Here is a 26,695-nt window from a genome sequence, read left to right as displayed (position 1 = left end):
TTGTCAGTTGTTTTTCAGAAGACATTGGCCTAACCGCAGGTGACGGTTGAAAACTGTCTAGAATTTGTGTTAGTTAAATGGGGAGTGCCTCAGTTATTAATTAAATGGGATGCCTCAGTTATTCCAGTGATAACAGAAGTATAGAAATCAGAGCAAGAAAGATGAGCCCTCCCACACATCTATCGGCCATGGGTGAATTTCAGACGTGCGGGTTCCTTAAAGCACTTCACTGCCCTCTGCTGGAAAACTGTTGTAACAGCCAAATAAATCTGTGATGACAGTTACCAGGCTGTTGTGCAGTGCGCAGCACACATATCTGTAGGCAGCAGTCGTTCTCCTGTTGTCTGCCAGCCACTTACCATGTCAGGAGACAGCTCCAACCACGTGGTGTTTTCATAGATTCAGAATAACCTAACAAATGTGCATGAAGTGTCCTAGAAATGAGAAAATTGTCTATGTGATTTTAACTTAGATTCAGAAAAGTGGGTAAGAGGCAATGTTGTTTTCACTGTAGAGATCTTTAACGTTATGGCTTGAAACCATTGAAAGAGAGAGAAAGAGAGAGAGATTGAGTCTGGGTGAGCAGCATGGCTCTGCCTTGCTTTCTCTTCTCTCAAGCCAGAGGATCAACCTCTACACCCTCAGCCCTACACAACCAGATCCTACTTGTTAACAAAACCTGCTGGTTAATATCAGACGCTGTTGATTAATGTTGACTATTTGCTTTTCTGCTCTATGTGAATAGTTGGCCAATTATGGCACCATTTTAAAATTTCAGCCAGCCATTATTTTGTGTTTTCTTCTGTCTCATGAAGAGTCTTTCCCAGTTGGCTTTAAGGAGAATAATCGTGTGCTTTGGATGTACAGTACTCACACCTTATAACCTGACTTCGGAAAGAATCGCTCTTGTTTTTAACCAGTGCTACATGCAGTCTATGTCCACTTAAAACACACAGGCACACTTGTATGAAGATAATATTTGTGTAAAAAGATAGGATAATCGGGTGGGCATTTAGCCTAGCCTAGTAGTTAAATACATCCATATCTCTTATCAGTGTACCTGGGTTCAACATCTGGGCTCCAGCTCCTGGGTCCAGCTTCCTACCCACACAGCGGCAGCAGTGATGTTTCAAGTGGTTAAGTTCCTGCTCCCATGTGGGTGACCTGGATTGTGATCCTGGCTCCTGGCTTTGGTCTGGCCCAGTCCTGGCTATTGTGGGCATTTGGGAAACAAGCCAGCAGATAGAAGCACTCCCTCTTGCTTTCTCTCCCTCTCTCTCTGCCTCTCAAAAGGAAAAACAAGACATAGTAACATATACACAATCAGGACACAGCCCCATGGTCCCATGTACAGTTACAGGGGGATTTGCCGGCTGGTGTAGAGATGTGATGAATTCACAGTAGCTGAGAGCTGATCGTCTCTGGTGTTCCTCCTGCAGTGTTCTGAAAGCCTCCCCGTTCGCACACTAAGCATCGCACCAGGTCAGTGTCGGCCGCCGAGGGTTCTGGGTAGACCAAAGCACAAAGAAGTCCACTTAGAGTGGGGTGAGTGAACAGATCTTCACGTTACCATTGATAATTTCAACTATTGGAGACTAAAGCTTAAGGCTTTGTAATTAAGTTTCAAAGCTTCCTTCTGAAAACCTTTTTTTTTTTTTTTCCTCCGCTGGCGATCGCCCTATTGTCGCTGGCCTGTGTGACTTGGGCTTGCGTCCCCAGACAGCCACAGCGCTGTCACTCATCCTCCTCTTCCTGATGACGCCGCTCTTGCTGCTCCTTCTCTGCCCTTCCCTAGGCATTTTTCTAGGGACAGTTTCAGCAAAGCCCATCTTTTGCAGGAATTTTGCAACTTTATTCATAAAGAAAAAATAGTGCTCAATTTAGAGATTAAACCAAGAACTGGTTCAGATTCCTCCTCTTTTTCTGTGACCTACCCCTCTGTTGCTGCTCTGTGGGTCCTGGTGTTTTCACATTGACTTAAGCCACGTTAGCATCTCCTGTTATGTCGGCAGTTTAGATGCTACACAATTGCTAGTATAAATGTGCAGGATTCTAGCAGACTGCCTTTTCTCACCATTTATATCTAAAGTAGAATAAAATATTATGCCAGTGTTGAGTCCTGTATCCTGATTTAGCATGACCCTTGGTTTCAGGCTAAAGAGATTTTTTTTTCTTTACTTTCCTTTAGAGTATGAAGAAATTTGCCTGATGCTTTTGTTATTTTGGAAGTACTTGTATTAATGTGATGCACTATGTACTGAGACACACTTGTTTTGCAAAGTATGGATGATATCATTCAGGAACTTTCTTGTTTTTTGATGGGCGGGGGAAGGGTTCTTTTATAAGGCAGACAGTAAAGACAGCTCCCCTGTATGGCATTTTGCGAAACCTGTGGAAAATCAGGCGTGATTGGCTCATCTGGAAGCACAGACATGCTCTAAGAGAGAAGAACTTCTTGGTTTCCAGATGTTCCTGCGTCTGAAAGTGGCTGTGAGGTCTCCGAGTACAGTGTGGAGATGACGGAGCCAGAGGCTGTAGCCTCGGAGGTGTACCACGGGCCCGAACTCGAGTGCACTGTTGGCAACCTGCTGCCCGGAACTGTGTACCGCTTCCGGGTGAGAGCCCTGAATGACGGAGGGGTGAGTATGAAGCCACCCACCACAGGCAGAAGGCAGGCTCCGTCCATCCTACCATGACAACCCTTAAAGAAGTATATTTAAATTCGCATTTCCCAGTTGTTGTTGTGGTTTCATATAGACATCGCAGTTTTTAGGAATGTTCTGTTTCTTTAGTGTTCATATCATTCTATTAAGATAATCACGCAAGGGTAATAAAGACATCACCTGTAAATGCTTCTGATAGTTTTAGACTAATTTCCTGTTATCTCATTGACTCTGTAAGTTGTGGAAAACTTAGACTATATAGTAGTCCAAATCTGAATTCTATACCATATTGCCTTATGAGCCCACATGACTTAGGTCAGTTTTAGAGCTGCAGTGGAGGAGAGGCTAGGGAGGCCAGTAGGTTTGTGTTTTATTGTTTCAAACTTGAGAATACTCTGGCCCCTCCATTGGTCCCACCTGCAGTGCACAGGTTGTGCTATCAGAGATTTAGAGTATTTAGGTCTATGTCATATCCGCAAGAGTAAGGGCTCTCCCCTGACTTTGGAATGGCAGAATGATGTGGATCTGAAGGAGATTCGTAATGAGGAATAGGTGGCCCAGAACCCACATTTTGGTGCGTCAGAGAAAGATTAAGGAAAGCAGAAAGAATTTGAGTAAAAGTGTGATGCAAAGCACCCCTACACACACCCAGAAGGACCAGTGGTTTGTGTAGATGAGATCCATGCAAAAACAATTAAGTAACAAAATGTTTAGAAGTGAGGGCCGTTAATTCTTCTTTAAATGTCTGGTAGAGGCCGGCACCATGGCTCAACAGGCTAATCCTCCGCCTTGCGGCGCCAGCACACCGGGTTCTAGTCCCGGTTGGGGCGCCAGATTCTATCCCGGTTCCCCCTCTTCCAGGCCAGCTCTCTGCTATGGCCCAGGAAGGCAGTGGAGGATGGCCCAAGTCCTTGGGCCCTGCACCCACGTGGGAGACCAGGAGAAGCACCTGGCTCCTGCCTTCGGATCAGTGAGATGCGCTGGCCGCAGCGGCCATTGGAGGGTGAACCAACGGCAAAAAGGAAGACCTTTCTCTCTGTCTCTCTCTCTCTCACTATCCACTCTGCCTGTCAAAAAAAAAAAAAAAAAAAAAAAAAATGTCTGGTAGAATTCAGCAGTGAATCCATCTGGTCCTGGGCTTTTCTTTGTTGGGAGGGCCTTTATTACTGTTTCAATTTCTGTCTCAGTTATGGGTCTGTTTAGGTTTTCTATGTCTTCCTGGCTCAATTTAGGTGGGTTGCATGTATCCAGGAATCTATCCATTTCTGATAGATTTCCCTGTTTGCTGGCATACAAGTCCTTGTAGTAATTTCTGATGATTATTTTTATTTCTGTGGTGTCTGTTGTTACATTTCCTTTTTCATCTCTGATTTTATTGATTTGGGCCTTTTCTTTTTTTTAGTTAGTTGGGCCAATGGGGTGTCAATTTTGTTTATTTTTTCAATAAACCAGCTCTTCGTTTGGCTGATTTTTCGTAATTTTTTTTTTTGATTCAATCCTGTTGATTTCTTCTCTGATTTTAATTATTTCTCTTCTCCTACTAGATTTGGGTCTGGTTTGCTGCAGATTTTCTAGATCCTTGAGATGAGGTTTTCAAAACAAATTGTATATGACTTTTTAAAAAAATTACGTGGATTTCAGAAATTCTGGCAGCAAAATAAATATCTCTTTAATTTCATTTCCCAAGACCTTTCTGAAGTACTCTAAATATAATAGGTATTTACTGTTCTGGGAACATATGTAGGAGAAAGCCTTAGGTGTATACAGTTGAAAATGAAAACCATTAGGTTAAAATTGTGAATCATTTGTGCTTGTATTGATGGTGATGCTGGCCCTCACTTGGTAAGCTTTTGTACACACACACACACTCGCACACTCACACTCGCACACACACACACACTCGCACAGACACTCCCTTCCAGCCCTGTGAGTGTTCTTCTCTTTCAGTACGGCCCCTATTCTGATGTCTCGGAAATCACCACTGCTGCGGGCCCACCCGGACAATGCAAAGCACCTTGTGTTTCTTTCACGCCCGACGGATGTGTCCTAGTAGGCTGGGAGGTGAGTTAGCCATGTGTTTCACATCAATTTTTGCTCCTTCCACTTTACCTTCAAACATAAGTAGTTGTGAATAAGCCGTAAAGCCCAAGTACATGTGGAGGTGTTTTTTTTTTTTTCTCCTTATGTGGTAATCTCCCTTGACACTTGCTTGTGTCATTTAGAACTGTGGATGCTCTGCTAGCCAAGACTGAGGGGAAGCTGGGTGTCTCTCCGTGCTTTTCTTGTGTATGTATTTGGAATATCCTGGGCGCAGTGCTCAAACATGAACACAAACACAAGATGTTCTTCTCAGTGGAACTCCTGCCTCCTTTCTGCTTTCCAGAGTCCTGAGAGCTCTGGGGCCGACATCTCAGAGTACAGGTTGGAATGGGGCGAAGATGAAGAATCCTTAGAGCTCGTTTATCATGGGACAGACACCTGCTTTGAGATAAGAGATCTGTTGCCTGCCGCCCAGTATTGCTGCAGATTACAGGTAGGTTGATGCCTTGCAGACGTTGCTCACAAGGACGGGTGTTCCACAAGAGACACGTTGAGAAGTCAGCACTAAGGCTCATGCAGGAGGCCACCGAGGGGAGGGTGTGTGTGTGTGTGTGTGTGTTGTGGGGGAGTCATTTTACATAAATTTAAATTTGGTAGTTTACATTTAACTTCCACTTCTCCAGGTGGTTCCATGAGATAAGAAAAAAAATCCAGATTCCCCACTCCACTTCTCAGTGCTGTTGCATCTTGCTGTGTGTCAGAGCGTTCCGTAAATGCTAGTCCACGGGGAACGTGGCACGTGTTCTTCGGGAAGGGGCCTTTTAACCACTAAAGTGCATATTTCCACGGGAAAGCCACTTAAAACTGACGAAAGACAGAAAATGCATACACCACCTGCTCAGTGGCGCCAAAGCCGAATAGCGGAGTAACTTGAGCTGCTCCACCCACTCTCGCCTCCCGGTGACCATTACTGAGGCTCCACTGGAGACTCCAAGAGGAGGAGGTCGGGAGCAGTTGGTTTTCAGCCTGACCCCGAAGTGTGCCGTTAATCATGGCTTTTCTTTTACTCTATTCACTTGAATCAATGATTTTCCCCTTTGTAGAGCTTCAGTTATCCTGAGAGATAGGTGATTTGTTCGATGCTTTCCAATTGTTCAGTAATATTTCTTGGGCACTACTTTGTGCCAGGCCCAAAGGATAATCAAGGAAGCTACAAAGAATAATCAGATGTGGTTGTTGACCTTGAAGAGTTCTGTTTTCACAGACATTTAGATTGGAACAGATAAAGAAGCAGTGACTCCAGATTTAAGTTCCCACTAGATTTAAAGTATGGATCGAATTGTGTATTACAGGCACACTCTGTGCCTCTGGCCTCCTTGGAGAAAATATTCCCTTCATAATCAGTTTCCCAGATCAACTGTAGCTGTTCTGTTAAATTCTGTAGGCTGCACTGTCTTAAACATTTGTAATTAAACTCTTTTGTCACACACAGTCCTTCCTTCCTTGCGAATGGAGCACCTGGGATGTCATTAGCCCTTTGTCCATGAGTCATTGTCACAGCACATTATCTGATCTTCATTTAACAGCGATGCTGAGTCATTGGGAAAAGGTTAAATTATGTGCCACACTCCCGTACTTGGAACAAGGCAGGATATAAATAAAGAGCTGTCTGTCACCACAGCAAACAGCTTCACTCCGCTGTGCCTTTTGCATTTCAGAGTCTCTTTAAAATGGTCTTTTTACCTTTCAGGGCATATATTGTCACTTAGTATTGACTGCCCCAAACTGCATTTTAAGATAAGAATAGAACCCACATAATAATCTTGCCTCCCTGAATTGACATCGGAAGTGGAAAATATTTGTAAACGTCTATGCTGATGAGTCAGATCCTATGAAGGGGCTAGTCCTCCCAAGACAGCCACCACTATGCTGAAGGGTATTGCCAGGAAAAATCTTCTACATCTCTGTTGGGTTCTTGGTATCTATAGACCATATGTGAAATATTTTCATTTGGCATTTCCATAAAGTCAGATTAAGCCTGAATATCTTTTGAATATTTGATACCTTATAAATGAAATCATTTCAGTACTTACTATGCTTTATCAAAATTAGGCGAAACATTTATGGTTTTCCTCAGGAATTTTTGATGTTTTTATTCTTCCTTAGAAATATTTTAATTAAGAATTATCAAAGTGATTCTATTCATATGGAACATTTTGTATATTACAGGTATACTATTATTTAGTAAAACATACTTTAAAAGTTTTCTCTGAAAAGTAGTAACAGTAAATGGTATAAGTCAAGAAAAAATTTTCCAGACAGCCAAGCTAGTAAAAGAAGGTAGAATCCTGGGTAGAAACCTAGAATAGAAAAAACAATATTGGAAAAATCAGTAATATTTGAATCAAGTATATATATATATAGTTTATAGTGTTATTATTGAAGATTTTGTTTTGCTCATTATTCTATGATGATGTAAAGTGTTAATATTAGAGAAAGTGAAGTAAGAGCAATATGGAAATTTCTCTGTACCTTTTTTGTAACTTTTCTGTAAGTCTAAAATTAGTTCAAAATATTTTTGAAAAAGTAGGAAGAATGCTATTTCATTCATTATTTTCCCAGTGAGGAGAAAGGAAGCAAAGAACCTACTGTCAGCCTGACAGTCTGCCAGGGTTTTATTCCACTAGTTTCGTCTGTTTCTGTGAATCAGGTTTTACTATCCCCACTTCACATCTGAGAAAACAGGCTCAAAGAGATTAGCGTGCCTAAGATCACAGCTTTGTTAAATTGGGAACTAAACTCCAGTCATAAAAGCTATGTCCTTTCTTTCTATTTATGGTGATACAAAGCCTGAAGTGACAGAAGTATCTGAGTATCTTATTTTTCTACTCCTGTGATAAATTTGTGTCCAAAAATAAAATCTCAAAGTAAGGGTGTGGGAGCTACGGTACAGCAGGCTAAGATGTCACTTGAGATACACGCATGCTGTAGACAACAGGAAATATGGGAAGTTGAGTGAGGAAGGTCTGTCTTTAAGTAACTTCTTCGTGCTGTGGCAGGGCACTGTCCCCGCCTGGCCAGGGAAGGGAAAGAAAAAATTTAATAAAATGTGTTGAACACATACTCTCTATTAGGTACAGTTTCAGTTCACAACAGTGAGCTAGACAGAAGGCAGCCTTGTCCTTACAGAAGGTGCGTCGAATCTGGGACTAAATAAATAAAATGAAAGCTCTGCCGGCAACAGGTGCTGTGATGAAAGGAGCTAAGAAATGAGGGGGCTCACAGGGGCCAGCCGCAGGGAGGGATCGCAGTGTGAAACATGACAGTCAGAGAGGGGGCCCTGAGGGAGAGTTAGTCAGCTGTACGGATGTCTGGGACGAAGCTTTCCAGACAGAAGGAGCAAGTGGAGAGGCCCTGAGGTGGGAGCAGAGCGGCAAGGAAGCTGGTGTCCCTGGAGCAGGGTAGCAGGTGTGACGTCAGAGTGCCGGTGGATTTGTTTGAACTGTGGTGGTGAGCAGGTCTGATAGGATCTTCTAGGCTTTCCTAAGGACTTCAAAGTTTATTCAGAATAAACTTCCAGATGAACTCTCCAGTTTACTTTTGAAGGAACTTGAACTGCAAATTCTGACTCATGTTTTAACAGTAGTGCTCTGATTCCTACACATATATGAAGAGGCTTCAAAAAGTGTACGGAAAATAAGTCTTGTGCTAAACATTACACACGAATTTCAGAGGGTTTTGCACTAAAATAAACATCTTTTAATCACATTTTCCCACACACTTTCTGAAATACCTTTGTAGTCGGCGGGGCAAGGCTGACGCATACACCAGTGATGAGGTCATTACAACACGCAGTCAAGAAGGGAGTGTTCTTGGGCTAGAGTGGTCCTCAGTGTGCTGATGGCCTGGACGAGGGTAGGAGAGGAAGACAGGTATCCAAGGATGGCTTGGGGTTATGAGTGGAGTAACCTGGCCACAGGAAATTCAGTGTGAGGAGAGACTAGGTGGAAATGAGGAATTGCATAGACACTTGAGCTTTGGGTGTTTCTTTGACAAGCTTGTGGTAGTGTTCATTTGGCACTTGATGAGGTATACTAGGCGGTATTTAAGCAAAGGTCTGAGCTACACATCTAGATTCAGAGTATGATAGGAATAGCATTTGGCTCCGAGACAAGATAAGATCTTCAAGAGTTTGAGCAGGGATGGAAAAGAGGAGAGGCGTCTAGGCACTGCAGCCCTGATGCCCACCAGCTAACTAGATCAGAGTGATCCTAGGTGCCAGCAAAGGCAATCGAGAAGAAGGAGCAGATGAGAGAGGAGGAAGAACAAGAATCCTGGTCCTGGAGACTAAGCAATAAGTATTTGAGAAGCTGACAGAGTGGGCATTGTGCAGCAGGTTAAACCGTCACTTGGGACGCCCTCATCCCATGTCACAGTGCCTGGGACTGGGTCCTGCCTCTGCTTCCCATCCATCCTCCTACTGTGTCTGGGAGACAGTGCATGATGGTCCAGTACTTGGGTTCCTGCTACCCCTGTGGGAGACCAGGATAGAGTTCTGGGCTCCTGGCTTTAGGCGCAGCCCCAGCTGCTGTGGGCATTTAGGGAGTAAACCAGTGATGGAAGATCACTCTCTTTCCTTCTCTCTCCTCTCTCTCTCTTTTCCTTCTCCCCGCCCCCCTCACTCTGCCTTTGAAATAAATAATAAATATATAATAATAAAAAATAAAATAGTAAATAATAAACTAAAAAAGAACTAAAGGCAAAGGAAAAGTCAGCATTTGCTTGCCAATAAAGAAGGACAGATGAGAATTGTGATAGATGTGAGTTGTTTGTTCACATGGAAAACAGGCATCTTCTCTCAAGTCTATTTTCGCTGTTCTAGGGCAGCATGAGGCCTTAAAATCAGAGGAGGTAGATTCCAGCGCCAGCTTTGCCTCCAAACCTGAGGCCTGTGCTGTATTAACTGAGTTCTCTCTGTAAAAGGCAGATAGGAGCCCTGCTGTGTCCACCACAGCATGTTCTAAGGTGATGAATAAAGTGAAGTGGGCCCTGCGGGTAGGAAGTATTACTTTAAAATTACTTTCTCCAGAGGTGGGATGGCCATGATGTCTTTCGCTTTGTTAACAGAAAGATGTGGTTGGCGCTTTGTGGAGAGCGGTCATTAGATTGAAGTGAATGTTTCCTAGAATTTATTCCTACCTTTGTATCTAGCAATCAAATGTGTACTTTGGGGTATTTCATGCTGGTAACCCAGCAGCTTTGGGGTATGCTGACGCTGGGAAGTGACCGTTGACTTCCTGTTGTTTCTCAGGCCTTCAATCAAGCAGGAGCAGGGCCCTACAGTGAGCTTGTGCTTTGCCAGACACCAGCATCTGCCCCTGACCCCGTCTCCACTCTCTGTGTCCTGGAGGAGGAGCCCCTCAATGCCTACCCTGATTCACCTTCTGTGTGCCTTGTACTGAGCTGGGAAGAGCCGTGCAATAATGGATCTGAAATCCTTGCCTACAACATTGATCTCGGAGACACTAGCATTACCGTGGGCACTACTACCACCCACATCGTGAAAGATCTCCTTCCAGAAACCACCTACAGGTAAGTGCAAGAGAGTAGACATAAAGCTGCACCAACACATCTGAGCACTCGATAGTAACAGAGCTGAAAATCTTGTATTGCTTGACTCTTAATGAGTCAGTCACAAATTCACACCATCCCTAACCCCAGAGGAAGAATTTCACTAAGCACTTTAAATCAGTTACCCCTCCCACCCCCAGCTTGGTCACTTGGGTTATCACTTTGTCTTTCCACTGTAATTCATCTCACTCCGTGACCACCCTCTGTTCTGACCCATGGACTCAAAGCAAGACTCCACCACCATTCTGATTCCTCAAAGGCAGACTCCATGTTACAGAGTGTTTGTGATACAGATTTTAATTGGGATTTTGCAAGGAACACATCCAGTGCACAGAATTCAGGTAACTTGTGCATTTTCTCTTTTCCCCAGACCTCTTTACCTGGGGCACTCTTCTTCTTACACATCTTTTTTTCTACCTCTCAGAATTGCCAATCGTTTAGTATTGTCTCCAAGTTGTCACGCAAAACAAAGTTTGCGGCTGAACAGGATTGTATCATTAGAAGACATGCAGGAACCACCTGTGGTTATTCAAATGTGCCTTAGCAGGGCATCTCCTTGGGTCACATGGAATAGTTTCCAAGGTATAGAGGAGCAAGGACTCACACTTGGGTCATCAGCTGTGTGTCTTTAGTCAAGTTACTTAACCTCTCTGTCTCATTGTCTTCTGTAAAATAAGGAGAACAATATTACTGACCTCATAAGCACGTTGTAAAGAATAAATCACCATTAAATGCTCCTAGGAGAACCCAGCAGTACATAGCAACTGTACAACATCGTCGTTAAGATTATCATGACTGTGGTTTGAATAGGATCCCCACCCCCACGCACACACCCCAGTCTTCAGTTTATGGTATTAAGAGGGTGGAAATATAATCCAGATATGCTGTTGACAGGGCCTTTGGGAATTGATTAGATCCCTGTGGTGTGGCCCCCATGATTAGATCCTGGTAGCTTTATAAGGATGGAGGAGTAGAGAGAGAACAGTTTGCAGCTTAAAAAGGATTTATCATCTCACTTAATTTGGCTTTTCAAGACAATATTGGTAGGCTTGCTTTCTTTTTTTATTTTATTTATTTATTTTTTTTTTTGTAGCTTTTCATTCTGGCATATCTCTCTTGGGCAGAGTACTGTACCCTGTGAGTCTTGAAAACACTATCCTTGCCTTCAAAGCACCCACAGATTTCGGAATACTTGAGTAGCAATGTCAGATAATGAGTGACTGTGACCTCCTCCCATGTTGAAAAACACACTGTGCTCAGAGAGATTCAGAGGAGGACGTGTGGCTTACAGCGGTCAGCATGGTTAGAAGTGGCACGTGAGAGAGCAGCTGAACAGGTGAAGAGGCAGGCCAGGAGCAGTATTTCATTTTTAGCCTTTTTGCCAATCCCAGGAAGTGAGCTATCTTCACTCCTGTTTGTTAACCATATACTAAGGGCCTGTTGTGTCCAGAGCACTCTAGCCAGGTGCTGAGGAAATCAGAGGTGATTAAACTCAGACCTTGACCTTGGGTGATTTCCCAAGTGAGGACACTTTAAGAAAACCTGACCATGAGGTCAACCTCCGGGGGAAACTGCTCAAGAGAATGTCATCTCCCAGCTGTGTCCAAGGGACCAGAAGTCCAGGGGGTTGTGTCGTTTTGTTCCCCCAGAGTCAAGGAGCTGGGGAAAAGCCACATTGGCCCGGGGACTCCCTGGAGGATTTTGTGTCTGCCCTGACTCCTCTCTAAGCCTAGCTCAGAGTAGACTCAGATCCTCAGGTCAGTGCTCTGAACATTGGGTGTACAGGTCAGAAAGGTTTCTGGGGCAAGATGTTAGCTCAAGAATTTCACTTCTTGCTGTGATGCCTTAGCTGATTTTAAAATTTTAAGATTTGCAAAAGAATGGCACTGGAGGCACGCGGGCTGTTATTGACAGGGGCGCAACCAGCATCTCCGAGGAAATCTAGATCTGAAGGAAAAGATGTTGGGAATCATGGTTAGAGAACTGGAATTCTCAGAGATCTCTTCTGCATAAGTGGTTGACTTTAAGACATGCTAGAATGGTTTGGTGGTGTGGAAATATGGAGTGATGAGCTTAGATTTTGAGAGTAAAACCTCAACTCTGTTCAAAACTATTTAATGGAAGCAGCATAAGTAGTTCAGTGTTAATGTGCCCAGGCCAGTACGTTGAGCTGAGTATGAAAAGAAAGTCCTATTGAGAAGGTGTCACCTTCCAGCCCCACTAGATGGCTTGGGAAATACCACCTGAGACAGCTTGCCTGAAAATTGGATAGCTTTCATTCTAAAAGACGAATTGTTGGCTGTAGTCAAATTGTGTTCTTGTCCAGAAAAAGAAAATTAGGCCAAAGTCTTTGCTGGCTAATCAGAAAATGATAAATTGTATATGTCATTCAAGATATTAAAATAAAAATTTAGGAATTTAGTTTCTGTAGTACATAACTAAATACTATATAGCAGAACACTGGGCAACATGAAGTCCTGTTCTTTTATGTTTCAAAAATACAACTGTGGTAATTATAGTGAAATACCAAGTGAGCATTTCAAGGAACTAAGGTATAATTTCAGTCCAATCAACTCCAGCCTCACCTTTCTCTTTCCTATAAATTGGTTAAAATATAAGTGAACAGATCATAATGTTCTAGATAAAAATTGTAGAATGAAACATTTTAAACAGGCACACGGAGCTTTGATCAAAGACTTGTTTCCTTGGTTCCTTGTGTGTATGTTTTAAACATCAACAATTACACGTTGTGCCCACACCCCAGCCATTGTTTGTATTGCCAGGACAAGATTGTGCACCTCTCTGGTAATTTTTTTTTTTTTTAAAGATTTACTTATGTATTTGAAAGGAGAAGCACAGAGAGAGAAAGATCTTCCATCCACTGGTTCACTCCCCAAATGGCCACAACAGCCAGAGCTGGGCTGATCTGGAACCAGGAGCCAGGAGCTTCTTCTGGGTCTCCCACATGAGCACAGGGGCCCTAGCTCCTGGGTCATCCTCTGCTGCTTTCCCAGACACATATGGCAGGGAGCTGGATAGGAAGTGGAGCAGCCAGGACTTGAACTGGTGCCAAAATGGGATGCCCGCTCTGCATGCGGTGACTTTACCCAATATACCACAGAGCCAGCCCCTCTGGTAATCTTCTGATGCCAAAAAGACTTTTCAGTGAACATACCCTTTCTCCCGTGGTGCCTGCAGAACTACCTGTTGGCTTGCTAACACATCCTGTATGAAACTGGGTTGGAAAGGCAATGCTGTTTTTAAAGGCATTGCTTTCAAGTTTAGAACTGAGTTTGGAATTGCATTTGTGTTTTGGTTGGAAGGCCAAAAAATAAATTATTAAACTTGGAGGCACAAGTTTGCTTTGTATGTATCTGCCAACAGTCACAGGCCTGGCAAGCCGAGACAGGTGTTTGATCACCTGATGTCACCCTGTCTGGCCCTGGCTTGAGCATCCCTAGTGCACAGGCAGAGTTCCAGCCTCTGCTCACCAGGCAGTCACTTCTACTTTGGAGTGACTTTCTCTTTCAGTGTCTTGCTTAACTTTGTCAGGACTCAGTCCATGAAACCAACTTGACCTTGGTACTTTCCTCTAGAGCAGTGATTCTCAGAAAAGTGTGGTCTCTAAGCCAGTAACATGAGAACTGGTTAAACTGCAAATTCTCAGGCCATACCCTAGCCCTCTTAATCAGAAATTCTAAGGGTGGTGCCTCACCCTGGGCTTCAGTTAGCATTCTGGAAGATTTTTGATGCATTTTGAAGTGTGAAAACCTCTGCCTACCAACAGTGATTCTTAAACGTCGCTGTATGTGAGTTGCCTGCAGAACTTGGCACTGTACCTACGTGTGAGCCCTGCTTTGGAAACTGGCTTACCAGCATCCGCTGTCTCTCCCCTCACTGTGCTCATATCTGATTGTCTTCATCAGCGTGGTTCTCTACGACCTCCTCTGCCCTCTGCTGCAGGTGCTTTCTGTTTCTCGATGACCCAGACCTCCAGGAAAGGCCTGGCTGGCCCAGAGCAGAGCAGGGCTGTGCCACCTTCCTCATCCTCCAGGCTAGGCAGTTGGGAAGGTTGCTTAGACTACTTATTTTGGCAACCTCTTTATATGGTTGACTCACACTAGCTGGTGAATGACTACAACTTCAAGTAGATTTGTTTGTTATGCTGCTTTGCACTCTTTGTCCCAAGTCAAAGGGGGATGAAAATAATTGATTGAATCTTTACTATATAGGAACCCTCAAAAAGTTCATTGGAAATACATATAATAAGAAAGCTACACATAGATTTCAAAAATTGGTTTGCACATTTGTAAACTTAGCCTTTTTAATTCCACAATTCCAGGAACTTTTTGAGGTAGCCCCTCACGTGAAGCACTTCCGTTGGGCTCCCAAGAAGCCCATCACCCATTAATCCATCCTGACAGGATGAGGTGGGCTGTTCAGAGGAACAAGAAGAGGAGTGCGGCTGCTGTGGTTAAATCCAGGGGCCCTAACTTGCTGCCTTTGTGACCTCCATAAGTTTATCTAAGCTCTCAGTTTTCTGAACTATAAAATGGGAATAATAATTTTAACTCCCTACTAACAGCTGTCGTGTGTTTTTAAATAAAATCTTCAGGTCTGTTACTGGTCTTGGAGGGGAGGCAGTTGCAGGAGTGAGTTTCGTGGGTTCTTTTCCTCAGCTTAGTATAGAAATAAAAAGCCAGGAAACAATTTGCAAAGATGCAGAAACTTTTATTTGACAGAAAAGAAACTTTTATTTGATTGGCAAGCAACAGAAAAAGCATCTGGATAGAGAAGAGACCAAGCAGAGTGCCCGAGCAGGAAGTATCTCGGGTTTTGAAGGCATTACTGTTTTTGGTGTTTTTTTTTTTGTTTGTTTGTTTTTTGTTTTCTTTTTCCACTGGATCATTCTGTAGGGGTGCCCATTGGACAAGGATTTCACATACTGTATGTTGATTGGCTTGGGGCTCATGGAGATAGCGGGGGGGGGGGGGGTGTCTCTTGGAGACTGCCTGTCTCCTCCTTAGGGCCTCGGCACCCTCCCCTGCTAACTCTGGGTGGAAGATTGTAACCACCCTGAAGGTGTGAGTTAAAGCCGCAAGGTCACACACGCAGCACAGGGAGCTGTTAGTGGGGGAGCCGCCAGTCGGTCTGGAGACAGGCTTTCCAGCCACAGCTGGCAGCCTGCTTGTGAAGGACTTTCTACCCAAGTCTGAGGGGCCCACAGGTCCCCCTGTCCCCCCCCCCACCAACCCTGCAGCCCCACTGGACAGCCTCAAGGTCCCTGGTGTAGGGCCTTGGCACGTAGTAAGCATTCAGTAAGTTATCTGGCTGTGTGTGGCGGGGAAGAGCGTGATTGACGTGTCCGTGGAAATCCGGTGTTACCCTTGAAGCAGTGCTGGACATTTATGGTTTTTTTCCCCCAATCAAGGCAGGACGAGTGAAGACAAGTCTATGCCTGGAGTTGGGGTGGCAGCACTGGCTTCAGAGGAGCTGCAGAAGGAGCTTGGTTGAAGGCCAGCTCTGGTTCCCCGTCCAGAAAGCATTCTTGGAAGGTCTTTACTCTAAATACATCATTCCCCGCCCAGAGGGATTTTCTGTATTTAAGCTATGACTTTATGCTTCTTTTGAAGTTGTCTGATGATTATCCTCTTCTTGCGTATTTTCTTAATTTGTTGATCAGATAGCAGGCTGGAGCGGGGGAGGGAGGAACTATAAAAAGCCCAGGTGGACATTTTGCCTCGCAGTGAAGAAGCTAATGAGAACTCCTGCATCCTACTTGGGAGAGCCTGGATTTGAATCCCAGCTCTAGCTTCTGATTTTTAAGATTTATTTATTTATCTGAAAGTCAGAGTTACACAGAGAAAGAAGGAGAGGCAGAGAGAAAGAGGGGTCTTCCATCTGCTGGTTTGCTCCCCAGTTGGCCGCAACGGCTAGAGCTGTGCCAATCCGAAGCTGGGATCCAGGGGCATCTTCCAGATCTCCCATGTGGATGCAGGGGCCCAAGGACCTGGGCCATCTTCTACTGCTTTCCCAGGCCATAACAGAAAGCTAGATCAGAAGAGGAGCTGCTGGGACTCGAATTGGTGCCCATAAGGTATGCCAGCACTTCAGGCCAGGGCCTTAACCCACTGTGCCACAGCACCGGCCACCCCTCCAGCTTCTGATTAAAGCCTCTCTCTGATGTGCATCCTAGGAGACAATGTTGATGGTTCAAGCTACTCATGTGTAAGATTTCCAGCTTAGGTCGCAGCCATTGTGGGCATGAAGCAAGTGAGCCAGCCTACGGGAGCTCTGTCTGTGTTCTTCGGCCTCTCAAATTTAAGTCCATGTTTGGTGCTGTTTTGTTTTTTGTTTTTTTTTTTTTTCTCACCCCAGCCATTGCCTGAGTCTCCACAACCCACCCCCACTCCCAGCATCCATTGCACTGGGATGGCCAGTCATGATAAGGGGAGGAAGTCATTATGCTTTGACTGTATTTAGTGTTGGACATTTGAGTGTGTGTATGCATACAAAATGTGCTGTAGAGGGCTGTGATCTAAAGCAGGAATGCATCTGGCATCTGGAATTAGATCTATTGTAATTGTAATACAATACCTGTATTGTAATTCAGTCAAAATCTATCCAGGGTATGCTTCTGAATTTGATTTATTTCACCAATATTATTAATGTATTGATGGATATTGCAGACTGCTGGAAACTTGGAGCAGTTGATCCTGGCAAGATAGAGTTTGCTCAGGGTTGCATCATTTCCCTAAATTAGAATGCAAAATTCCATTTCGCTTGTACTTAATTTATGTAGCTTAGGATTTAAAAAAAAAACTGAGATCAGGAAAGTTAGGACAAAAATGCAAATGAACTGCAGATACCTCTATTGCAATGTCAAGATTAACATGTTACTTCAACTAAAGAGAAGACATCTCGGGTTTGGGTTTGGGATACACTTTAATAAAACTTGAAAATCAACTTTGATTTTTCTGAAGTGAAAACTGTTGGAATTAGAATTGTTCTTCAAGTTATTGCTTGTTTTGCTCATTAGTCTTGTGTCACCTCTCCCTGGGATTAGGTGTTGGTTTTCACCCTATAACAAAACGGGCTGCCTCAGTCCTTCCTTAGCCTTCTCGGACTCCTGTGCCCAGAGTTCTTATTATTTTTCCCAGAATGTCACAGCACATCACCTCATGTTATCCGTTCTCCAGTTCTCTTCCAATTGTCAATGTTCCTTTAGTATTAGAACTGATTAATGCCTGCTTCATGCATCAGCTATTCAGGAAAGTGTGTTTTGGTAAGAATGTGTTGAAGTAAGTGCTTTAAAATGTAGGCAGTTGATGTCTGAATGAAACATGGTCTGAGAAAAGTGAACACTGGTTGACTGGTGAGTGTCTGCTGCATTGAAAGAATGGTTTCAATTAAGATCTTCTTTTGTTTGGCTATGATGGATGAGAATACACAGAGCCCTTTGAGCCCCAAAGGGCCCAGTTCATGTTCAGAGTGATTTGTCTCGATTGTGCAGACCAGTGCGCAGGACTACACGGAGGCAAGCTTCAGGTGTAAAATAGACCGAGTAATTTCTACTCTGTGGGGTCAGGGTAGAAATTAAAAGCATTGTTGTAAAGATCCAACATAGGCTTCAACATCAAGTAGCCTCTGTGTCATTTAGATCAAGTTAGTTAAGGTGTCTGAGGTTAACTTCAGCTTCCTCACCTCTAAAAGCAGAGGTCGTAAGAAGGCCTTTTGAAAGGGTCAAGGAAAATGGAATTAAAAGCTAAATTTGTTTTGATGCACAAATTTTGAAATCGTGTACTTTTTTCATAATACATGTTTTCCATGAACTTTTTGAAGAGTAGCACATTCCCTGGAAAAGGACACGCCCTCGGTGCTGTTTGCTGATGGTGGTTGTCACTGTCATTTTTATTTTTTAAACTTCTGAGCTGTATCTCTCCCTCTGCATTCTGAAGATGGTTTTAAAAAAAATCCCACATCTGCTTAGACCACTGAGACTCAGGCTTGAGATGTCCGCATCCCAGATCAGCGTATATGGTTTGAGTCCCTTCTCCTTGGCTTCCAATCCAGCTTCCTGCTGATGTACATCCTGAGGGGCAGCAGGAGAGTACTTAGTTCCCTGCCACACACATGGACGACCCAGAGGGAGTTCCAGGCCCCTGGCTCTAACCTGGCCTAGTCCTACCTGTTGGAGACATTTGGGGAGTGAATCAGTGAATACAAGAGCATGGTTTCTCTCTCACATGCTCTCACTCTCTCTCTCGCTGATGCCAGCCCGGCCTACACGTGGCAGTTGCAAGCATTTGGGGAGTAAATCAGTGAACAGAAGATAGAAGATCTCTTTCTTTCTCTGCCTTTCAAATAAAAACAGAAATAAAAAATAAGTTGATCGCTTTGACTGATGTTGGGTCAGTGGCTCAAACGTCTAGGAAGGAGAAACATAGATGGTAGCAGATCGCTCACATTTTGAAGTGAGGGAATGGCAATCACACAGCTCACCTGGAGATGCACTGCTGTGCTGAGCACCGTACCATTCCTTGTGCACGCACCACATGTTCTTTCTTCACTACTGGAAAGGAATAACAGCCTCGAAAGAAGTCACAGGGCGAATAACTCCATAAATTAGCCCTTTAAGGTTCACCAAAGTGCTTTTGGCCACCATGAATCCTTTTCTGCTTCTATGTCCCTTAAATAATCCTATTTTTAAATACATTAAAGAACATCATACTATTTCCATTTTAGAGATATGGTTGCTTAAGGTGTTAGATAATTCTCCCCCTGGTCCCTATGAACAAAACTCCCAAAGAGCTACGCTGTAGAAGAGAAGTTAAAATGCTACCATGTTTTTTGTGATAGTGTGTGTTTGCCTTAATCTAATGTCATATGCCCAGCAAACACTTCTCAATAATAGGTCAGACAACCATAGAGCTGGGGATGTAAGGAATGCAGTACTTACCCAAATACTGTGGCAGCTTTGGGGGAAATAAACGAATTTATAAAAGAAATCAACTTTTAATTCATATAAATGACTCAGCTCTTAGTTTTATTTTTTTTCTTGAACAGAGCAAAACAGCAATCCAAGTGGCCCATGACCTCCCTTCCTTTTGGGTATTAAAGTAGCCAAGGAATTTCTGGGCTGCACAGAGCAAAGAATAGGACCACGTGTGGGACTCGGGCCAGCCTGGCTCTGAAGGGCTGTGGGCCAACAGACAGCACAGAGGGTCTGGGCCCCCTGGACTCTAGGAATTCCTGTGCCTAGAAAAACAGGAAGCGGTGGAATTTGCTCCACCACTGAAAGAAGACTAAGACTTGATGACTGTCCTAATTCTCTCTTCCTGAGCAGGGAAAAGAGAACAGTTCCTTCTGCATCATAATAGCTATGTACTATAAGAGATTGTCTCTCTCTCATTGCCGAAAGATCGAAAGATCGGTTCCATTCCAGTCACAGGGGTAAAAGAGCCAAACTCAAAAACAAGTTTGCATATCTCACGTGGGAGGTCAGGAAGAGTTTATTTGCGTCTTCCAATGCAGGACTGAGAAACCAACGTTGCTTTATCTTGAGAAGACCCCAAGTAGCCCCTGGTCAGACGCTCATAGTGGAGTTTTTCTGTGCCTCATTGTTGATAAGTATTGGCCATGTTCCCAATTAGGAGACAGATACTCATCTAGTTTTAGGTGTTAGATAGCTGCTGTGAACATTTGTGTGCAGGCTTCTGTGTGAACTATTAATTTCCCTAGAGTAGATACCTAGAAATGGGATTACTGGGTCATGTGATGACTATATATTCATCAGAAAACTGTTTGCCAGTGTAACTGTACCGTTTGGCTTTCTCACCAGCAGCACAGTGAGTGTCAGTTGCTCCTTATCCTTCCCAGCACTTTCTTTACATGATGGTATCTCAGTGTAGTTTTGTATTTTTTATTTTTATTTTTTTAATTAATTTATTTATTTGAAAGTCAGAGTTACACAGAGAGAGAGGTCTTCCATCCGATGGTTCACTCCCAATTGGCCGCAACAGCTGGAGCTATGCCGATCCGAAGCCAGGATTCAGGAGCTTTCCCTAGGTCTCCCATACGGGTGCAGGGGCTCAAGGACTTGAGCCATCTTGTACTGCTTTCCCAGGCCACAGCAGAGAGCTGGATCAGAAGTGGAGCAGCCCTGTCTTGAACCAGCGCCCATATGGGATGCTGGCGCTTCAGGCCAGGGCATTAACCCTCTGCGCCACAGTGCCGGCCCCTCAATGTGGTTTTAATTAGCGTTTTCCTTGGGCCAATAATGTGGGCTATGTGTCTACATGTACTGACCACCTGTGTATCTTCTTTGAGGGAGAGACTGTTCTAGACTGTGCCTGTGTTTTCTTTTTGTTGTTTTGTTTTCTTACTATTGAGTCTTTGAGTGGTCTTTATACATTGTGAATACTAGAACGTTGTCAGCATAATTTGCACACATTTTTCCTAGTTTGTAGCTTGTCTTCATTCTCCAAACAGTACAAAAAGCTCTTAATTTTTATGAAATCCAGGTTTTTCTTTTGTCCCTTATCATGCTTTTTATATCATGTCTGAAAACCTTTTTACCTCTTCTAGATAATGACTTCCTCCTGTGTTTTCTTCTTAACAATTTCATAGATTGTGGTCCATTGAATGGCTTCCATGCTTTGTCAAAAATCAGTTGGCCATATTTGTGTAGGTTCATTTCTGGAATTTCTGTCCTGTTGTGTTGATCTAGGTGCCTGTCTTTACAAGTACTTTACCACTGTTTTGATTCCTGTAGCTTTTGAGTAAGGCCTAAAGTCCAGTACTGTGATTTTTTTTCTGTCTTTATTCTTATTTTTCAAATTTGTGTTACCTGTTTTAGTCCCTTTGCCTTTCCACACAACTTGTAGAATAAGTATCTCCTAAGACTGCAGCTGGGACCTTTGGCCAGGGGCTGTTGCATTATCCCGGTAGAACGATTGGGGAGAGAATTGATGTTTTTACTGTGGAGAGTCTTTGAAACTATGAATACTGCGTGACTATGAGTATTCTCAATAAAAACATAAAAAATTTTTTGAAATCCATGCGTAGTTCTTTGATAATACATGCCTTCACATAGTATGAAAAAAAATGCTTTTGCACTGAAAATTTCCTTGCACCAAAATAAACTTACACTTTTTATTCCATTTTTGTCTCTCTTCACTTAGGTAGGTCTTCAGTGTTTTCAGCAGTGTTTTGTAGTTTGAGTTTTATTTCTTGGCTATGTCTGAGGTTTGTCTTGATTTGCTCTTTTACATTCCCTGGGATTTCTGTAACTGGTGTTAACTAGGAGTGGTGAGACTAGACACCCGCGCTTGTCTCCAGGGAAAGCAGTTAGTCTTTCACCATCAGTTTGGTGTTAGTTTTAGGTATTTCTATAGATGCCTTTTTTCAGGTTGAAGTTCCTGTCTACTCCTACTTTCCTGAGAATTTCAATTAGGAATAAAAGTTGGATTTTGTGAGATGCATTTTCTGTGTCAATTGATAGGACCACGTGTTTTTTCTCCTGAAAACAGTTGGTGCGATGTGACTGCCTCACAGCTGAGCGCTCAGGGAATGGAGAGAAGGAAAGGAGAAAAGAGGAATAGGGGATTCACCACTCTGAGCATCCAGAGACTCCTCTCCTACCCCCTCTGAGCCAGGCTTTTCCTGGAGTTCTCTCCATATACACGGCCACTCCTGGGTTTAGGCTGCCATGAGTCTAGGCAGTAGTAGGATGGAGTGGCAAGAATCGTTAAACTTTCTGCTCATCTGGTGACAATGCAGATTTTATACGTCCCCCCAGTATTCCAGCTACTCTACTTTCCAGAGTTCTTAAATAGCTGCACCCCATCCCTAGGTTTCATAAATGTGCTCTGTGATGGGGTAGACTAGGCCCACTCCACTTCACCTAGAATTAACATGTGTTTTTTTCTTTACAGCCCACAGCCATATTATTAGATTGACTTCCTGACTTATGTAATCTTTAATCTTTAGGCTGTTTTGAGGACATTTGATGGATTTCATTACTGTGACCTTATTTCCTATTTAAATATAAAACAACTATGGCTGTAAATGAGAAGTACATGAAACTAAATTACATGAATATTTTAAATTGATCTCTAAGAATATCTTTTGGCCATATTTTTCACTTTCTTGTGTGTGTGTTTTTTGTTTTTTTGACAGGCAGAGTTTAGACAGTGAGAGAGAGTGAGAGAGAGAAAGGTCTTCCTTTTTCCATCGGTTCACCCCCCAAGTGGCCGCTATGGCCGGCACTTTGCAGCTGGCGCACTGTGCTGATCCGAAGCCAGGAACCAGTGTTTCTTCCTCCTGGTCTCCCATGCAGGTGCAGGGCCCAAGGACGTGGGCCATCCTCCACTGCACTCCCGGGCCACAGCAGAGAGCTGGACTGGAAGAGGGGCAACCGGGACAGAATCCAGTGCCCCAACTGGGACTAGAACCTGGAGTGCTGGCGCTGCAGGTGGAGGATTAGCCTAGTGAGCCGTGGTGCCGGCCACTTTCTTGTGTTTTGAAACACTGATACAATTCACATGCAGTTTACATCTTAAAACTTGGCACCGCAGTGCCCAGTGAGTGCAGTGAGATGCCTGCATACCTAGTAAGGGGCCAGGGCCTGGGCCTAGGCCTGGTGGGTTCTGCAGAAGGGCTGCTGACAAGCTGTGAAGGGATGAGAGGTGCACCTGTGAGTGATGCTGCTAGAATAAAATGTAAAAACTGTTTTCAGCATGTCCTCTCTCAGACAGCAAGCCTTATTTATTTATTTAAAGAATTTAGGGATATTATACTAGTATACATTTTTTGCTATTACTTTTTGGAAGAGGAAGTATACTCTCTCCTCTGAGCTACCTAGTTCTCTGTTTATAGTCTTGAGTTACTTTATGTAGTTGATATTATTATTATTCCATGATAACTGCTTTAGGGGCAAGTAATAAATAATCCATTCAGTGTTTATTTCGAATGAAAAATTGCTGCTTCTTAAACCTGCATAACCTGTATTTTTTTCCCCTTTCTCCAGGATCAGAATTCAGGCTATAAATGAAATTGGAGCTGGACCATTCAGTCAGTTCATTAAAGCCAAAACCCGGCCATTGCCGCCCCTGCCTCCTCGGCTTGAGTGTGCTGCAGCCGGTCCACAGAGCCTGAAGCTAAAATGGGGAGACAGTAACTCCAAGGCGCACGCTGCTGACGACATGGTGTACACACTACAGCTGGAGGACAGAAACAAGAGGTAGGGGCCGCTGAGGGGCACCTGCAGCCCCATGGGGTGCAACTTAACATGTTCGTTCTTGTGGACTTGCTGTTACTCCAAAACACTCTTCTCCTATTCCAAGGTTTCCTGTGTGTTTGAGTCCCACGTTGTATAACCGAAGTCACACCCTCCACTGTGCAGTTTCTGAACATTCAAAAAATCCTGGTTTCCCTACAAGTGATAATAAATGTGGTGTTTTTCCTTTCATAAAACCAAGTAATGGAAAGAAATTTTCTAAATAGAAAATTGTCAAATTCAAGTCCACACTCTGTAAAAGTGTGCTATTCGTCACGAGTGCTGAGGGAAATAAGACTCTGAAAGAGATGTTACCTTTTTAAATATTCAGTAGCCATAAGGACAAACATGTTTACCAGTCCGAAATAGCAGTCAGTGATATACAGATGGGGTTTGTACTCGGTAACTATGGGCACTGTAATATCAAATTAGCCTGGGCAAATAGGAGATTCTTTTTAAGACTCCGTGCCCAGGAAACACTCTCGGCTCTAGAAATCAAATCCAGCCTTTGGTGTAGTATTTGTTTAACCTAACCTCATTTCCTCTGAATATGGCCGATGAGAAGATAGGCAGCTAAACTGTGTTTAGGAATAATCAGCTGCCGAGCAAGAGTTAATGGCGACAGAATGTTCTGCTGCCCAAAGCCCTAATCAGAGAATCAGAGAACCAGGTGGAGAGAGAGGCTGGCTCAGCAGCATAAACCAGACCGTGATGGAAGATACAGCACACTGCTGCTTGCCTGTGTACCTGCCGAGGCACAGAACCAGTGTTAGTGTAGAAGTGTTTAAGCATTTCTGTCATCTCCTCCTTTGCACATTACCCTGTTCTGTTCTTTACACGGCGAGTCGGTTCTGGCTTCCATAGAACCCCTTCTCCATTCTCCAAGCTCACATTGATTTGAGTGTAGCGGAGTCTCGTGGGCTTTCAGTGGGGACCAAGATCAAGAAAAACACAAGGCCCTGCACCTCGGAGTAAGGTAGCAGCTCACAGATGGTCCTGGAACATTAGTACCTTAGGGGAAAAGTGCTCTGGGACCTTAGAAGATGCAGAGACCACCTGGTTGCAAAGATCAGGGTTCTTGAAGGAGGTGACTTTTGAACTTGACGTTGAAGGACCTCGCAAACGAGTAGTTTGATAAAAGAAGAACCAAAAGTGATTGTCCTGTTGGAAACCAGTTGTGGTTTTGGAAGCCCAGAGACAGTAAGGCTTCTTGTGATGTGCTCATTGAAAAATGTTTTTATACATACAACAGAATTTTATTCAGACTTAACAAAGAAGGAAATCTTGTCTCATGATATAACATAAAGCTTGATAGAAGAAGCCAGCCACAAAAGGGCAAATGTTGTATGATTTCACTTATATGGTTTATCTAAAGTAGTAAAAATCAGAAAACCAGAAAGCAGAATGATTGTTGCTAGCAGGAGCTAGGGGAGGGAAAACAGGGAGTTGTTGTTTAATGGGAATAGAGTTTTAGCTTCGCAAGATGAAAAAGTTCTAGAAATGTATTTTAGAGAGGACTATTTGTACATGGGCAAGAGATTGTACTTTTATTAACAAACACTGTTTGAGTGCCTACCATGAGCAAAAAGCGGCTAAAGTTGTTTGCTCTGCACCATGAATGCAACTAGCTGTTCTCCCCGGAGTTCAATTTTGTCAGCTTCAAATAGATTAGGACCTTCCCTGCTCCCATCCCCAATCCTCACTGAGAACTGGTCACTTGGGCTTTCCAGAGGCACTTCGAGCTTTCCCTAAATGGTACAGTGGCATCGGTACTCTACCGCGTGTCACCTGATAGAGGACCAGCTAAAACCAGTGCGAAACTGCCTCCTTGCTCATTGGAAATTAAACGCGTCCTGACATACACACAAGCTCACAGGTCTTCCTGTGCTGTGTGCCTCTGGATGTGTTCTCACGGGCTCACTACTTTATCGGCTGGGAATTCCTCAACTGGAGAGGGCTGATGAGAACAGGTGTTAGAACTGGCAGAAATTATGATTAAATATATAAAGCTAGCATTGGGGGGGAATTTTTAAAGTAGCCTTAACATTTTACTGCCCAGGGGTTTACCTTCATTTGGTGGCACAGAGAACTTTCCACAGAGAGTATCATCTAGTTTTCCTGTACTGTTACAGAAAAGAAGTTAAGCACAGAAAAATTGTTGGGGAATCAGAATTAGAGGTTCCTGTCTCGCAGGGCTCTGCCTCCATGCTGCCTCCCAGAGTGTGGAAAGTGGTAGCTGTGCACCACTCCAGGCACCCTCAGCTCGCTGCATGCCCACCCTGTGCAGTGCCTCCGGCAAAGAGCTAGAGAGACTTGTGGTTGGAGCCAAGGTCTTCCATGATCCAGAGGGCCCCTGGTCACAGAACAAAAGCTGCAGGAGCACTTGTATGCTGTCATGAGACATTTCAATATGCCAGAGGGACAGTAGTGCAGAATTTGGTGATCAATACATGCTCTTTGCTCCAAAGAGAAGCCCACAGCTCACCTTGTTAATCAAATAAATGACATGCTTAAATTTAGATGGCAGTTTAAGAAAACTCTCCATTAGGAACAGTATTTTTCTTAATTTTATGAGCCGGAGTCCAAATTTATCTTTTTAAAATTAGGTTTGTCAGTGTCCTCAGAAAGTTATTAAAGTGATGGAAATATAGAGCATAATAAATTCTCATTCTATTTGTGGAATAATCTTCCTGGGATTTAATAAGATGAAAACAGCCTAATTTTAGTCCGAGGATGACCTTCCAGTGTCTTGAAACTGAACTCTTGTAGCAAATGGCCCCTTGACTCTGACCTTGGATCTTGACTCACAAGGATCAGAGAGAAGCAGTTTGAGTTGGATGATCATGCTTGTTCCTAGGGTAGTGTTTTTAATCCAGTCTCCTTGGGTTCTTCAGGCTTGTGCCTGGCTTCTCTGTTTGAAAGGAAGGTCAGAGTCTGTTTCCCAAGTATTAACTGTTTTTATTCATTGAGCTTGTTGCCAGAGTTTTTAATTGTGGCTCTTAAAGAAAATACACATAAGTCTTTGGCATGTAAGTTAATTTCATTAGCCTAGGGGCTGGCATTGTATTGCAGTGGGTTAAAC

At 43.6% G+C, this 26,695-nt stretch overlaps 1 protein-coding gene across 3 annotated transcripts in view; it reads left to right on the top strand.

The window, feature by feature from the left end:
- FNDC3B (fibronectin type III domain containing 3B) overlaps positions 1 to 26,695 on the top strand; it is a 356,988-nt gene that overhangs the window by 298,328 nt on the left and 31,965 nt on the right. For all 3 annotated transcript variants that reach the window (XM_062211816.1, XM_062211803.1, XM_062211809.1), the window contains 6 exons: positions 1,440 to 1,545; positions 2,467 to 2,639; positions 4,611 to 4,724; positions 5,047 to 5,196; positions 10,015 to 10,295; positions 23,365 to 23,577. In XM_062211816.1, the coding sequence (XP_062067800.1) occupies positions 1,440 to 1,545; positions 2,467 to 2,639; positions 4,611 to 4,724; positions 5,047 to 5,196; positions 10,015 to 10,295; positions 23,365 to 23,577 (1,037 nt within the window). The remainder of the gene's footprint in view (positions 1 to 1,439; positions 1,546 to 2,466; positions 2,640 to 4,610; positions 4,725 to 5,046; positions 5,197 to 10,014; positions 10,296 to 23,364; positions 23,578 to 26,695) is intronic.

Source organism: Lepus europaeus, chromosome 2 (assembly GCF_033115175.1).
Source record: "Lepus europaeus isolate LE1 chromosome 2, mLepTim1.pri, whole genome shotgun sequence".
NCBI lineage: Eukaryota > Metazoa > Chordata > Mammalia > Lagomorpha > Leporidae > Lepus > Lepus europaeus.
Note: the sequence above shows the minus strand (reverse complement) of the source record. Positions and strands in the feature narration are given on the sequence as shown.